The 15,756-nt window shown below is 42.4% G+C and overlaps 2 protein-coding genes across 3 annotated transcripts; one reads left to right on the forward strand and one right to left on the reverse strand.

Moving 5' to 3' along the window:
• Positions 1-710: 710 nt before the first annotated feature.
• mtch2 (mitochondrial carrier homolog 2) lies at positions 711-10,807 on the forward strand. Its single transcript, XM_072381105.1, has 13 exons — positions 711-846; positions 1,752-1,836; positions 3,086-3,192; positions 3,592-3,618; positions 4,928-4,984; positions 6,335-6,392; positions 6,505-6,556; positions 6,644-6,703; positions 7,709-7,802; positions 9,375-9,422; positions 9,497-9,564; positions 9,642-9,717; positions 10,064-10,807. The coding sequence occupies exons 1-13, from the start codon at positions 760-762 to the stop codon at positions 10,148-10,150; spliced, it is 906 nt and encodes a 301-aa protein (XP_072237206.1). The 5' UTR covers positions 711-759; the 3' UTR covers positions 10,151-10,807.
• Positions 10,395-14,550, reverse strand: znf414 (zinc finger protein 414). Of its 2 annotated transcripts, none has more exons than XM_072381103.1 (5): positions 14,445-14,550; positions 14,117-14,233; positions 13,481-13,586; positions 12,138-12,691; positions 10,395-11,769 (listed from the first exon to the last, which is right to left on the reverse strand). In XM_072381103.1, exons 1-5 carry the CDS (start codon positions 14,506-14,508, stop codon positions 11,612-11,614), a joined length of 999 nt encoding a protein of 332 aa, XP_072237204.1. In that variant the 5' UTR covers positions 14,509-14,550; the 3' UTR covers positions 10,395-11,611. The 2 variants fall into 2 exon arrangements, with proteins under 2 accessions (XP_072237204.1, XP_072237205.1); XM_072381104.1 differs by having other exon boundaries at positions 14,117-14,227; positions 14,445-14,541.
• Positions 14,551-15,756: the final 1,206 nt, after the last annotated feature.

Below are 15,756 nucleotides of genomic sequence, written 5' to 3' on the forward strand. Positions count from 1 at the left end.
CAAAAAACGTTATATCTCATTATTAACTCCATTAGCAACCATTTCAATCAATATTTAGTGAAATGGTGTTCTTTACCTCTAACAGATCAAAGTTCAATTAGGATAATTCCCTCGTTTTTCCCCCCCAAAAAAAGCACGTTGTTGTGCCCCCTAAGACCATACGTCATTACAAGGCCTTCACTACACTGGCTTTCCGGTGTAAAGCTGCATGTTCAATACATAGCTGGTGTTTGCATCTTATGCTGCCCAGATTTTTATGCCGTATTTAGATGGTTTCGAAGGCATATATTGCCTAAATGAGCAGCAAACTCTGAATCCCACTAGCCTTTCATCCACTGTGACATTAGGGCCTGCGTTATAGAGCAGTGGAAGTTGTTTTACCCACTTGTCCCACAGTGTCCTAATCGCTGCCAGCTTGTCTCTTTCCCTTCTGACTGCCCTTGCCTCTTGATTATCAAATCGGATATATTTTTTCCCCTCCCCTCCTGAGCATCCACTCAATGTGGGTGGTGTTTGCTCAGGGGAACAGAAAAGGTTACCATCAAAAATCATAAAAACTCAGGTAAAGAGAAGGCTGTGTGTATGACTGAGGTCTGTATTCATACATGCCCTGTGAAGGACTGACATTCTTTTTTTAAACTTCATGCTCTTTGTAAACACTAGATGGCGGTACCGTTCTGATGAGTAAAATATGGCCGCTGTCGGCTCCCTGCTCAAGAAGAAACAGGATAATTTCCTGTCTCCCCTGTCTCTCCGAAAATGGCGGACACGTGTGGCCAAGTATTGCTTGGATCAGGGCTCACCGTCCTCTCCCACCCTCTGATGTACATTAAAGTCCTGATCCAGGTAAGAAGAGAAGCGTTTGTGCAGGCGCTATGATGACGAGGCTGGAACAGGAGCCATTTTAACGTGGTCTTTACTTATTTCTCAGCTGGTTAGTGGCCTGAAGAGGAAGCTGTCATTCACCACCGAAAATAAAGCCGTTTATTATTGTTTTGCTTACCAGCAGATTAATTTCGGCAGTATGACATTACAAGTACTTTGATGAATGGCTGTCGCTCATACATGCAGCATATAAATGGCAAATGTCCAGGTGTGAGTGGGAGCTGCTCTGATGTCCCTGTGACCTTTATTTCCAAAACACCAAGAGGTTGGCGGAAACGGTGTTTAAGCCGCGTTTTAAAGTTTACGAATGCCCTGCTTTCTGTACTGAAAGCAGAATGGAAGACGATGATTAGAAGCCCTGAGATGTAATAATAATGTTTAAGTTCTTTTCTTACAGCCAGAGGTCCGCTGCGTTCTCAGCTCCGTGCTCTCTGCTGAACAGCTTGTCGTGTTGCTGTGTGGAAGCACACTTTGATAGTTCTGGCAGATTCTCGCACACTGGAGAAGTTAATCCGTTTGAAAAAGCTAATGGAATGTTGTGGTGACAGAGTATCACTTTGCTGTCTTGTTGTAGTCATGTTTCTTAAATGATAAATCTCTTGCACTGAGTCCGGGAGCCTGTTTCTTTTGCTAGCTGAGATACTCTGTAAGCTAAACTTAGCAATCGCTAAATGACCAGCTTATCTGAGTCCTTTTGCAACTTTTGCGCTTGTGCTTTCTATTAAGTGTTAGTTAAAAGACCACAAACTACTTGCCTTGACATAATGACCGTAATTTGTCAGCAGGTAGATGTGTGTAAATGAAAGCAGGAGCTGTGGAGGAGCCAGGTGGAACATATGAGCTGAGATTACTGTCTTTGTTGTCAGGTAGGACACGAGCCGCTCCCTCCGAGCCTGGGCAGGAACCTGTTTGGGAGACAAGTCCACCAACTGCCTGGATTGTTTGCCTATGGTGAGTATGAGTGTCCGGGGTATGGACTCAGTCACATTTGCTGCAGTTCTTGATCATCTCAGTGCATGTGATTTCCATTCTGTTGAAACTTGAATGTTTTACTCATCAGTGAGAACATGAGACACCATAAAGTGATGATCTGTACAGAGTGGTAAAAGGCTGTGAAATAGTCCACCTGAAGCTTTCTCCTTAAGCTCTACCAAACGCCTTGTGGAAATATTCACACAAAGTAAATATGCGCACGTCTGTATTAAAGCTGAAAAAACTATTTCAACTGGACTCATGTTAAACTACTAAATACTTAAACCAGTCGGACATTCACAGACCAGTGATTAATTTCATGGAGCTCGTTACATTTAAAATGTTGAATTCAAGCGGTCTGCCTGCTAAACCTAATGCTCACATCTACACACCCTAATGGGACTACAGTTTGCATTGTAAAAAGCGTCCTTATTCCTCCGTGACACATCCAGCGCGTCATACTTCTGAGAACTACGGTTTAAAAAGTTTTTCTGGTCTTTCTTGATATAGGGTTTACATCTACTCACACATTTTCATTGCTACATCTTTCCTTTTAAAATGTGCCAGATTTTGGCTAACATGTCCACACTGGACTGCCGGCATTCCAGTCTATCACCTGGACTCCATTTACAGAACCATGCTGTTGTGCTACATGTACAGCATCACAGGTGCTGCCTGTTGAACTGCGCACTCATAACAAGCCATGTAGTCTCCTTCCTATTTGACTGGAAGATCTTGTATTGAGGACTTCCAAAAGTAATTAGAAATGTTCAGTAATGAGACCACTGTTAACGTTTATCACTTCACCTCAGTGCATCGGATTCCTTTCATTTTAACGTGCACCAGTGGCTACACCAGTGACGACAGTTCTGATCCCAAGCAGGGATTTCTTCTGCAAAGCTGTCTGTTTTAAAAAAAAGATGTATGCATTTCTGCCTTTCAACACTGGTTTCCATCTTTGTCCCCCATGTAAGTGACAGAGAGTCCTTCATGTTTTTTTTTTGGCACTCTTCCGCTGGCTAATCCCTCCTAATCTTTACCTCAGAAACAGCCGGCCTCCCCGAGATTCTCCTTCTTCTATCCGAATGTTACAGATCTTTTGCTAAATAAACGTATTAGTCGTGAGAGATTCCAACAATTGCTCTATTTAAATTTTACATAGTATATCACTTTTTTTCTTGAGGTTTTCTATCCTTTCTAACTTGATGTATATTTTTTTATACTTCAGCAAAACACATCATTAAGATTGATGGAAAAGCGGGTCTCTTCAAAGGGCTTGGTCCAAGGCTCTGTGCCAGCTCCATTGGCACTGTTGTGCACAGCAAAGTTGTGCAGGTAGGCCTGAATAGATAAAGTGCACAATGAAATAATAGAATCCGACCCAAAGCTTGTTCCTCGTATTGAAGGGTCACTTCTGAAACCATGCCTTTAAACATTTTGTAATGTAACTGTATTGTTAGCCATACACTTGACAACACTGTTATTTTCTCTGTGCTGTTTCAGTTTCATTATCTTCTTATTCAAACGGCACATACACATATGCAATTCTGCTTGCTTATGTGTACATGTAGATCTCTGTGATGGCTTTTAATACCATATTCCAATTGGATTGTTTGTAGTAGTTCTGGCATTGAATAGAGGAATGAACTCATTTATTTGCTAGACAGGCTGTGAATGTAACTCACCAAGTCTTATTCATTTAGGTGTTTTGATGTTTCCTGTTCTATCTTACAGAAATGTCAGGAACAGGGTACACCTCAGGTAAGAGAGTTTTATTTTTTTTTCTGCTGAGAGCGACAGAATGTTCGGCGTTAATGTTAAAGGGGAACTCCAGTATTTTTAAACCTAGACCTTATTTCTGGCATGAAATAAGAAAACAGTTTTGCGAAAGTCGGCGTCCTTCGGAAGCTATTTAGATAATATAACGGAGTTAATGGGGCAGGGACGGTGCAGCCTTTAAATAAGGCATTATCTGTCTTTATTTCACCAATACTTTAAGAAGAATGAATGAATGAACGTGTGCTATAGCTCTGTTAGCTCATAGCTGCTGTTATGTGGCTACTTGCGGCTATAGGAGAGCTAACGGAGGGATTTCTACACAGGCACTCTACTGGGACCACTTCATCCACACGCCCCCCTGCAGCACAGTTTATTCACTCCGTGCTCTGTGACAGTCGGCTAACTTCACACAGAGTTTGCTGCTGATAGTTTTGTGCAACATGGCAGGATATTTATCAGATTTTGACAACATGAACGACTTTGAGTAAGATGGACGTTCTTACGAGTTTTCTAAATATCTTCTGAAGGACGCCGACTTTCACCAAACTTTTCTCTGTGAGTCGATGAACGTATTTCATGCCAGAAATAAGGTCTAGGTTTAAAAATACCAGAGTTCCCCTTTAATCCAGTTGATATCCACTCAAAATACAGTTTATTTGGCTCTTTCTATAAAGTGTTTTAAGGTTACACAGTGAGAGTAAGGATTGGTTCATTTCAGAGAGCTGCATAAAATGTAGTTTCAGATCTGGATCACTATCTTTAAAGTGAAAAATGATCTTTCCCTGTTTGTAATAGGGTAGCACGTTTGTTGGTGGCTGTGGCTACTGATCCAAGATATTGAACAGTTGGAGGATGCAAAGTCCGACTATCTAAAACCATCTTTTTAAAATGTGTGAAGCCATAAACCAACCAACGTTAATGACAAACTTACCAATGACCCTTTCCAAATACAGGCCCTTTTTCAGCATGCCCGGAGCACACCAGAAGCCAACTAGCTTTGATTTGCATCCTCAGCTCATCCTTCTGAACTAATGTCCAATATATATATATATATATATATATATATATATTCCTGGAGTCAGAACAGCAATGTATAGTTGGTCTGTCTGACATTAAAACAAGGACATTCAAGTACTGCAGGGGGAGGGTAAGGACTAAACTGACCCCACACCAGGTCTTGTAAGGGTCCTTCACATGTCCTCCCTCAGTTCTCTGCTTGTTTTAGGTTATTTCTGTACTGTGTATAATGAAGAATAAACAGAAAAAAACGAGTTTTGTCTCTGATGTCCAGGTACTGGGTGGCCAGCAGAAGGCTGTGGAGGGCTCCCTGCAGCATGTTGTTAATGAGGTACGACACATTCTGTTCTGTTCAATGACAGCCAAACACCGTCGGGTCACACAGTTTAGTGTCTTTAGTGTTACTTATATAGCTCACATAATACGAGTCATCGGGGGGGTTACGTAGAGTAAGAGCAGGCATCTGCCTCAACAGCTTTGGCTTTTCTTTTTAATGTGCATCAGCTTCATAAAAGATCTATTTTAGCTGTCCAGGAGATCCACGGCAGCCTTGCTTTTCACTCGGACAGCAACAGGGTGATAAAGGGCCTGTTCCATAGCAGAGTCATAGAGGCTCCTCGGAGATGAGCATCATCTTGTTTGTATCATGTACGAGTGAAGACCCAGAAGTTACAACAGCAGTCTTACCAATGAAGCATGTTTGTAGAACTTGGGTTAGTGAGTGTTTATTAAAAAGAAATGCAGTATATGTGTTGGTTTGAGCATTCTTTGCTTTTACATTTGGATCAATTTCACTGTTTCTCAGTAGGAGTGAGATCCAGTTTTTATTGATTAAAATTTTTGCATATTTTTAGTATGAAATAGATTGTGATAAATAGTTGTTTTTAAATCATTTCAGTTTCCCCTTTTCTACACGGTGCTCGTTTTAATTTTCCATCGGTAAAAATAGGATTTCCCAATATTTCAGTCATTACTGCTTATTAGACATCAGGTTGTATATGATGAAGTAGATCTTCAAAGGTTTACACAGTATCATGAAGCCACACTCACCCCATCACACACCCCGGCTGTCTGCTTGACGTTTGTCACCTGAAGCAGAGTTGAAGACAACATTGCGATCAGCCCTCTGATTTAACAGCTCGTCATTAGGTTGTCGTCATCCAGAAAGTTGATGTAGAATTCCCGGGGTTTTCTTTCCAATGCGGTCAGAAGCAGATTAGGCTGTAAGAGTACTGCATGCATCTGTAAATATCCACAACTGCGGGAGGCGAGTGGGACGCAGCATGCAGGTCAGCAGAGAAGACTGACAGCAGCACATGCTCAGCGATGGTGTCCCACCTGCTGATGTTCCGGAGCCCCTGCGCAGTGAACGTTGCGGATACCCCCTCCTCCAAATAAAACTGAGTTGAATCCACTGGTAGTATGTTGTCAATAAAATGTTAAGTGGTTGAAAACAAAAAATGCATTACTTTAAATTTCTGTGTATTAACACTGAAGTGGTTGGGCTACAGTGAACTCATTCAGATTTCCATGTGATATTCGGTTGTTGTGATATCTGATGGAGCTAGACTGGGCTTTGTTTTGTACTCAGCTGGATGAAGTGATGATGGCCGGCTACGTCAGCTTGATCTGATGTCTGCTTGGCTCCACCTGTCCTCACGGTTTTCTGTTTGTTCCTCAGACGACCAAAGAGATGATTGCTCGTTCCTGCGCTACCGTGGTCACACATCCCTTTCATGGTATGTCACCACTCCGCTCACAACTTTGAACTGGTTTGAGTCTTGAATTATGTGGTTGCATTTATGTGGCAAGATTGATCTGAATTTCCTTTTTTTCTTATTTGTTTTCTAGTAATTACTTTACGATGCATGGTCCAGTTTATTGGCAGAGAAACAAAATACAGGTACATTTTAAATTGAATCGACTAAGCCCTGATAAGAAGAGCCGCAGAAATGCTTTAAAAGTTTCCCTTTTTTTCTTCTCTTTTCAGTGGGGTGTTTGACTCCATTGTTACAGTTTACAGAGAGGAAGGCCTTTTGGGCTTCTTTGCGTAAGTAATATATTTGCTGTGCCATTTTGTTGTCATGAACAAAGTACGTATGCCCAGTGCAAATGGCTTTTGAAGAATGAATATTTGATCCTCGGTGCCCACTGATAAAATGTGCCTTAAATGTGCTTCTTTTAATCAAACGGACCCCTAAATTCTTTTGTGGAAAAAGCTCAGAAGTGAACACTGCTCCCTTTCCAGTCTCCAAAGTAGCGGGAACCTGTCCCTGACATCGCTGACACTTTTTAAAACTCAAAAGAAAACGTCGTTGTCCGTTGAATGTAAAATAAATCTGAATTTCTCTTCAGTATCTGGAGAAAAAAGTTAATGACAAATAAATTCCACATTCTCTCTTGTCCCATAGATGAAGCGAGATTTCCAGAACAGAAGTGTAAAAACTAACTTTGATCTGAACCGAACACGTCTGCTGTTACTGGATCTCTTTGTGTTGTACGTCCAGAGAGCAATGCCTCCGATGCCTGATTTAAGAATGTTTGATTGATTGAATTAATTAATTAAACCATTCCCAGTGGTGTTGTTACTTTGGCTTCAAAAGAAAAGTGAAAAGTAAACTGAGATCTGCTGTACAGGTGAAGTCCAAAGGCATTACTGTAGCTAGAATTCCTTTAATTTTAAGGGAAGAAAATCGTGAGGAAAAGAATCGATTGATTTCCCAATCCTTTGACTAATAACGTATTTCACATTGTTCATAAACCTTTTCCTTAATCCACCTCAGGCTTGGACACAGATGTGCTCCAAAGCGTAGTTCCCCTGCTCAACCTGCTGCAGTCGCTTGGGTCAAAAGAGCATTTTTAGCCATATTAAAGGTTTAGCAGAAACACTGAAATACTCATTTTAATATTTTTTTGGTATTCTAGATTTATCTCCAATTAAGAAGGTAACTTCTACTTCAAGCTTTTACTGCTACCCTTGGGCAATTAAGAATAAACAGTGCATGACGTTAATTTAGTTTTCTGTCATTCTGTTTTCCCTTTTCTTTTTCCCTAGGGGTTTGATTCCTCGCCTGCTGGGTGACATTCTGTCTCTCTGGATTTGTAACCTGCTGGCTCACCTCATCAATACCTATGCTATTGATGACTCGGTATGTCACCTTTACAAATCACCTGCTTCACTTAAGGGTTGCTTAACCGAATGGGAATTTGGTTTAAGGATTTCTATGTCCTGACATAAATCTGTCAACGTTTGGCTCCAAGGATGCCCAGTTTTGGGGTCCACAGAGAAGTGGTTCTCCAGTTGGGGTCCCTGTTGCAGGACTGCTTCTTTAGTTAGTGTTTTTGTTGGTTATGTTGTAGACATTTTCTTAAGTGAGTTTCAATACAAGAAGAACAACTAAGTTGTCTTTTATGTATTTATTTCTTGCAAGAAAGGTCAATCAGTGGGTCCACATGATGAGATTAACTGGATTATAGCTATTGTTGGGTTCTGCTCCTTATCTGAGCAACGGTAACAAGGGTACTGCAGGCATGTCATGTTGGATTCCCAATATTCATGCTGTGTCATCATCTGGGGTCCAAGCTCGCCTGTTTTATCCGCCAGCGATCTCACACCTCGTGTTATTCCAGGTAGTATTTGCTTTGGAGAGCTCAATTAGCTGCTCCAACAGGTTACTAACTGCTGTTGCCATGGATTTAAAAAGACCAGTTAGCTGCAGAAGTCCTTCCAGTAGCCCAGCATCCAGACTGACATTGACAAATGTTTCAGAAAAAAAAAAAAGATGCAAAGTATGTCCAAAACTACTGCAGCAGGCCACTCTGGATCGAGGTGTCTGATATTGGTTTTCATTCAGGAAATAAAAAAGTTCCATCTCAGAGTTTAAAACGAGAACCTCTTCAATATGTTGACCCAACAATTTTCACATGAAATCCCATAAACCTAAAAAAGAAAAGGCTGTCTTTATAATAGGGTGGGAGAGACTGTTGGCCCGCTACACGGGGAACATTGTGGGGCTTTCTGTTCACCAGAAGCTATAGATGTTAGTTGAACAGTTCCTAGAAGACCATCAGAACAGTCACATTTAATGTGGGACTTCAAAACTAAGCGCTATCCTGAAGATGCCTAAACGGTAATTGTGCCTTAGGAATCATACGAGAATATGTTCTGTATTGCAGCCTGTGGGTGATTATCGAGGTCTTCCCGAGGACATTTCATATCAACCTTTTAGTTGCATTTTGACAGTGCAACCAAACTGTTTCCAACTCAAGATGCCCCCATGTGTCGGCGTCTGTTGTGTTGTTGAATCTCATGGCAAAGACATTCTGCCCCTGAAATAAAGCGTAGTATTTCTGGCAGCGTTCTTGCTAGCTGACAGGCTTAAGGACACGAGAAAGTTAAAGCACATTACAAACGGTCCATGGAGAGATGCACTGGTTCCCAGAACCAGACACAAAATGAGTGCTGTTCATGGTCAGGGATGACAAACCTGAATCAACATGTGACACATACATTCATATTCCTTCATCTCAGCTGCTTGACTGATAAATGTTTTCCAAATGAAGACAATTGAGAGAAATGGTGGAAAGCTTTTTGGGGTTTTTTGTAAGCGTGTCAGGATTTTAATTTCAGTGAGCGTGGCTTGGTATTTCTTTAAATTGTCCCTTATCGCCCCCCACACTGAGGGACACAGAGCTAACGCTGCTACTCTTCCTCCTTCCAGATGAGTCACACTGGAGAAATCAAGAACTGCTCTCAGGCTGTGACAGGGGTGAGTTGATCAGCCCTCAGCAGTGCACCACTGTGTTTTTACGTCATTGTCTCACCTTCTGCTCTTTCTTCCAGTTCTTTGCTAGTATGCTCACATACCCTTTTGTCTTGGTGTCCAACCTCATGGCTGTCAATAACTGCGGGTGAGTTGGCAGGTTATCTGTTCGTTTCAGTCTGTTGGATTAAATCCCGATGACTCATGTGTCTGCTGTCCTGTCAGGCTTGCTGGAGGCCTGCCTCCCTATGCATCTGAATATCCAACCTGGGTGGACTGCTGGAGGCATCTGAGCAGAGAGGTAGATGCTTCAAACTCAATCCATTAGTGTGACAGTACACAGTACATGGATCACAGTGGAACTGTTTACATAAAGCTCATCGAGTCACAGCAGAACAGAACCTCATGAAATCGGTGCATTACAAAAACGTATTATTATTTTTCTTCACATAAAGATGCTGTCTTTGACATTATAGATTCAAGCAGTCAGTAGAAGTAATAAATGAAGTGATCTTCTGTGTTAACAGCAAGCGTTTAGAATCATGGAATTCACTCGAGTCATTCCCAACACAAATTAGGTCCTCTTTAAAGGCCTTTTTCAGATTTAAGCATTGTTCTTTGTCAACACTTTCCTTTTTTTATTCCAGGGCAACATGAGTCGAGGCAACAGCTTATTTTTCCGGAAGCTTCCAGCAGGAAAGATGTACGCAATTGACCAGAAGAGATTTTTTTAAACCTCAAACTGAAACAAACAAAAAAAATCGACACTGCTTAAGGCTGGACAGTTGGCACTTAATTCTGTTTTTGTATGCACTTGTTTACGATTCCTTTTTTTTTTTTTCTTAACAGCCTGCCCTCATCTGAAATAATGTTTCCTGTTAATTTCAGCAGGTTTTGTTATATTAACAGAAATTGAAAGTGCAACAGTGTAAGACAATGAGAATGAGCAGATCTAGGTCTTCTTTTTTAAAATGCCACGCATATGAAGTTGAGGCGAAGGTAGATGATACTACTGGACAACTTGTCTGCTTCTTGTTATTGCAGAACAGCATGTATATGCCCCCCTCACCCATGACTTTTATATAGAATATCTAATCATAATGGGGTGCGTTTGTTTGAAACAGCTTCTCAGTCTGCATGTGGTAATGTCAAATGATTCACATGTGAATGATCAAGTGGGACCTCTAGTTATGTGGTGTCGTCTCGTTTCCAAATAGTTAATTTATGGGTGTGTTTGTAATGCTAATGAAAAGGGGCAAAGTGTTGGTGGTTGTTGGGAAGAATGTATGGCTGTGCAGAGGCATGGAGCTGAACTGAACTCTGACACTGAGCAGTGAAGTGTATCGTGAAGTGCTAAATCTGATTAACCCAAATAAAAACAAACTTTTTGACTTGGTCTTTATTGTAACGATGGCTCATGTGGGATTGGAATTAAGTGAGACTGCATTTGTGTAATTGAGTTGACTTCTCAAAGCACTTTTACGTTCAGTTCTTCAGACACTCGTGCCACACAGGCTTTGTATTCTTCACCGTCATTCAGAGCATGGAGTGTCTGTCCACAAAGACGCAGATCATGACAGGAAATGCTGATTTTACAATAAATACACAATGTAGTTTCATTTGGACTCAAAATAGAAATCTTTACAGTGGCAAACAACGGACTTGGTACTGAGAGCCACAGACGAGGAAGGGGGTTCAAAATGTTCTTTTATTTATTACCCTGAAGAGAAAACTTTAACAGTCACGTGGAACCGTCCCTTCTAAGAAGAAGAAACAATATTTCTGTGGACACGAGAAAAAAACTGCCTTATCTCCCCTCTGTGAAAGGTTACATAACCAAGTCCTATGAGAGAGCAGGAAATATATTCAACTTTCCTTCCCGTGACGTAGCAACAAGTATGACTCGTGTCTTATCAGGTACTTCTGCTTTCCAGTTAACCGCCAAAGACTGGCAGCATTAAGTTGGGTTGACATCAAGCCTGCTGTGTGTGAACTAGCAGTTGGATATTTAAAAAAAGATTCTCATTACACCTGCCTAACTTTTGAAGAAACACACAAAGGAAACAAATGATAACTTTCAAATGATGAGCTTAGGCATGAAGCGCATTACTGCTGCTGTTCGGTTGTCCTGAGCAGAACCAGTGAGCAGCATCTGAATTAGGCCTCAACAGAAAGCGGACATGGGAAGTGCCACACTACATGTTCCCTGTGCTGTCTGAAGCCTTGTTAGAGCTGTGATGGCTTTTGATGTGCTGAGTCATTTCCTTGCGGTTGGTTACTATGTGGCCACATTGGATACAAGTGTAGCGCCCTCTGGTGTGCTCCCAAAGGACACGTCTGCTGCACGCCATGCCTGATGCAAGAAAAAACACTTTTCAGGAGCAATAACATAGATATTGATACTAATACTGAATTCAGTTAAAAGCATTAATCTAAAATATTAACTGTTGTCGACATCAAATTAATATCAACAAACTAAATAATTCATATTAATCTTGGCTTAAGGTGTAGAAATGCATTAATGTGGAATTAAGGGGCCAACAGGAATCTGCAGATGATTATTTTCATCTTATTCTACACACAGAAAAACATGATCGTACATAAAGAGAAAACCTGCAAAGGCACAGGGAAAATGTTGAAACCGCACACAGAAAAGCAGTAGCCAATAGGGAGTCAGCAGCTTCATGGTGCTTAGGTGACCGGATTACTGGAGAAGCTCACCTGGATTCTTTTTCCAGACAGCTGAAGACCCAGGATGAGAGGAAGCTGCTGGTCCTGGAGCAGGCTGGATGGCCTCAGGAGATCTAGTCTGTGTCTGGTGCTGAGCCCGGGCCCCCGAGGAGTCAGGAGCTGCTTGTCGAGCAGCAACATTTAGAGAGGGAGGTGCATCAGAGGCTTCGTTCCCGAGCGGGGGCTGGAAAGCTGCTTCGGTGAGTTGTGGGGGTGAAAGCTTAGAGGGGTGGGTCTCTGGGAGAGCCAAAATGGGGGGACCAAGCACAGGGGGGTCAGCAGAGCCTGGCTGTGGACCAACAGCAGCAAAGGATCCATCAGGATTTGCGATTTGAAGAGGCAGTTGCTGCGGTGAAGACACAGATTCAAGCCACGGGGGTTGCTGATCAGGGGCCTTGGGGATTGTGTTTGGGCTGCTTACAGTGACAGGGAGGAGGGGTGTTGGCTCAACAGCTTTTGGTTTGCCCCGTGTCACTTTGGAACAGGTGTGCAGGTGCCCCAAGAGGTTACGGTAGGACCGCAGCTTCGTGCGACAGCTCTCACATCTTCAGAAAAAGAAAGACACTTTGTGGCTACCTTCACACTGCAAGTCTTAATGTTTAGCTCCGTTTTCTTGCTGAGATACGAGTTTTCTGCGACATCATTTAAATACGACCGACATCACAGTCCAGGGCCTTGCAGTGACTCGCATGCACAGAAGACGCTGCAGTTACAGAAGTAAATACAGATGCTACACGTTTAGTTGTTGTGGAATCGGAGCTGACAACATTATGCCCAAGTTTTAAAGGGAAGAAGACGGTTGAGAAAAATGAGGGCACTAATTTTAATGATGCGTGGTAGCATCTGCCATGCATTGTTTACATTTGATTGTGCCGCATCCCGTGTCCTCTGGCGCAGTTTTATGACATCTGTCTCGCTTCAGATGAAATACAGCATGACTGTTCAGTCTGAGGCTGCTTTGATAAACATCCCATATGCATCCAATTTAGGACCACATATGAAAGTGGCCGGGTTGTACAGTGGTTAGCACCGTCCCCTCACAGCAAGAGGGTTCGAGGTTCAACTCCCGCCTGGGAGAACATGCAAACTCCACACAGAGTTCTCTCCGGGCGCCTCCCACCATCCAAAAACATGCACGGCAGGTTAATTGGCGACTCTAAATTGTCCCCAGGAGTGTGTGTGTGTGTGTGATCGTTTGTCTCTGTGTGGCCCTGTGATGGGACTGTGATTGGGCCGCTTCTGCCTGCAGTGTGAACATAGCCTGAAACTCAAAACAGTTTGCAACAGGAAGTCCATACCAGCTGGGTGTGAAAGTACAGTACCGAATAACTTACTGGAAGTATATGTTGGGTTTGTGATGTTGCCTCATATGTTCCATCAGTTTTTGCATGTTGGCGAAAGAACCACTGCAGCCAGTAGTGGAGCACAGGAGGACCTTACCTGAGGAAAGGACACTGCAGTTACCTCATGTGACTCAGCTTCTCATGTCCAGTCTGCTCAGATACAAGAACATTACACTACCGTAATGACAAATCATTCAGGAACATTAAGAGCAATATATAGCATAGGTGTGCATAAAATGTGTTACACTGAACTGCCCTTTACCTTCTAACAAGTACATTACTTTACTAGAATCACATATTTTGGCATGTGGGGAGGCAATGATCTGCTTATACCATGAAAGTGCAGCTCATCTATGTCAAAATCTCAAATCAAACCCGCAGATGTACAAACTGCTATCAAGCATAGGTAACAATTTGCTCAAGACAGCCTCCTTTCCCTTGAACACTGGAGGTTTTTCATATTTCTCAGGGACATTTTGTCATTTCGATAAACCGAGCAGGACCCATAAAGTGTAAGAGTAAGCCATAAATCAAGCAGCACGAGGAACACAAAGACCTCACGCAGCCACCATTGTTACACATGAGTTCCTCCACAAAGGTCCGTACCCATCCCAAACAGAGCCTTACCAGGGACAGACTGAGCCGGGATCTCATGGTCCTTGACGTGGCTCCCCAGAGCGCGCGCCTCTGTGTACACCCGCTTACAGCCGTGCAGCGGGCACGGTATCCTTTTGTTTCCTGAAACTGACAAACGCCATTTAAAAATCTGTAATAAACTGAATTACTTACAAAATAAATCTCAGTTAATACCGGTGCTACGGCCGCTTGTTTTGCTAATTAGCCAGATAGCTAGCTTAATTCCATTCCACGGCTGACGTTGGAGTCGTTAAGATCAAGGGAGCCACTGACGAAGCAGTTTAAGCGTATTTCTGTAAGAGAACACAAAACTACAAACCTCCGTTGTCATTTTCAGAAGTGTGCACGTTGGCGCTGCTTGCAGATATCATAGCTGCGGACATGCTGTTTCTCAGCTTGTGCAGTTAAAAAAAGCAAAAAGAAAGGGGGATGTACGCATGCGACTTCATTTCCTGTTGCACCTACGTCACTGCACACGCCAGTCGGATTGGGAATAAAACAAATTTGTATCATGTTGAAATAAATGCTGCTTGCGACCTTCCAAAGAATCTTCTAACCACGGAGCATCTGGCCAGAAATCGGGTTTTCTTGATGTTTTTCCAACAGGTCCGAGATGAAATCGTGGCAGTTGCAACTAACAAATTTGGCATATATATATGTATGTATATATAAATGTACGGTGGCCGACACGTGCAAACGCGTTGCAAATAGCAAAAGTTCAACGCTGCAAGAGAAAAATGCGGCACACGCAACGCAAACGGCAGAACGACCGCAAGAGAGAAACACTACAAACACTACAAGAGAGAAACGCGCTGTTTATATATGGTTTATGGTTATATATATATATAGTTGATAGTTCTATCGTTGATAGGTATGAACCCAGCCATCATCACAAAGAGTGGCTACAGATATCAGTTCTGAAGTCGAGCAGTTATCAGCTACCTCCTCTTCATGGACATCAAGCTGTAAGCCAGGACTGAGCAAGACATCGACTCAATGATAAAACGCTCTAAGATATAGAGCAAGGATAGCAGGATGTCATTCAGACTAGAGAAATTCAGCTGAATTATATCAAAGAGAGGCAAGGTGTTTACAACTTCATGGATTGAACTACCAGAGGGCACCATATCAGATGTCAAGGACAGCCGCAAATACCTTGGGATTCACAGGCTAATGGCATCCATGAAAATGCTGCAAGGAAGATATCCACAACCAAGTGTCTACAAAGAGTAAGGCAGGTCCTGAAGAGTCAGCTGAATGGGAAGTTCAAAGTTGAGTCATCAACACATACTGTATGCTCTGCCAGTCATCAGATATCCCCGCTGATATAATTACCTGGCCAAAGGAGAAAATAGAAGCCACTGATATCAAGACAGGAAAGCTTCTCACAATGCTTTCACTTCAAGTTCAACACCCTTAGATTGTATACTAAGCAGAAGGAGGGAGGCTGGGGACTAGTGAACGTCAGAGCCACTGTCCAAGATGAAACAAGAATATCCAGGATATATTTTATTTTGTTTGTAACAAATGTGGTGTTTGATTATTGTGTTAATGGGTGAGGTTATTTATATAAGCCCTATTCGGGTTTCATACCTCACCTTCGCACATCTCAATCATAATAATTGTTTACA

This window comes from Leuresthes tenuis, unplaced genomic scaffold (genome assembly GCF_036924035.1).
Source record: "Leuresthes tenuis unplaced genomic scaffold, fLeuTen1.0.hap1 SCAF_2, whole genome shotgun sequence".
Classification (NCBI taxonomy): Eukaryota; Metazoa; Chordata; class Actinopteri; order Atheriniformes; family Atherinopsidae; genus Leuresthes; species Leuresthes tenuis.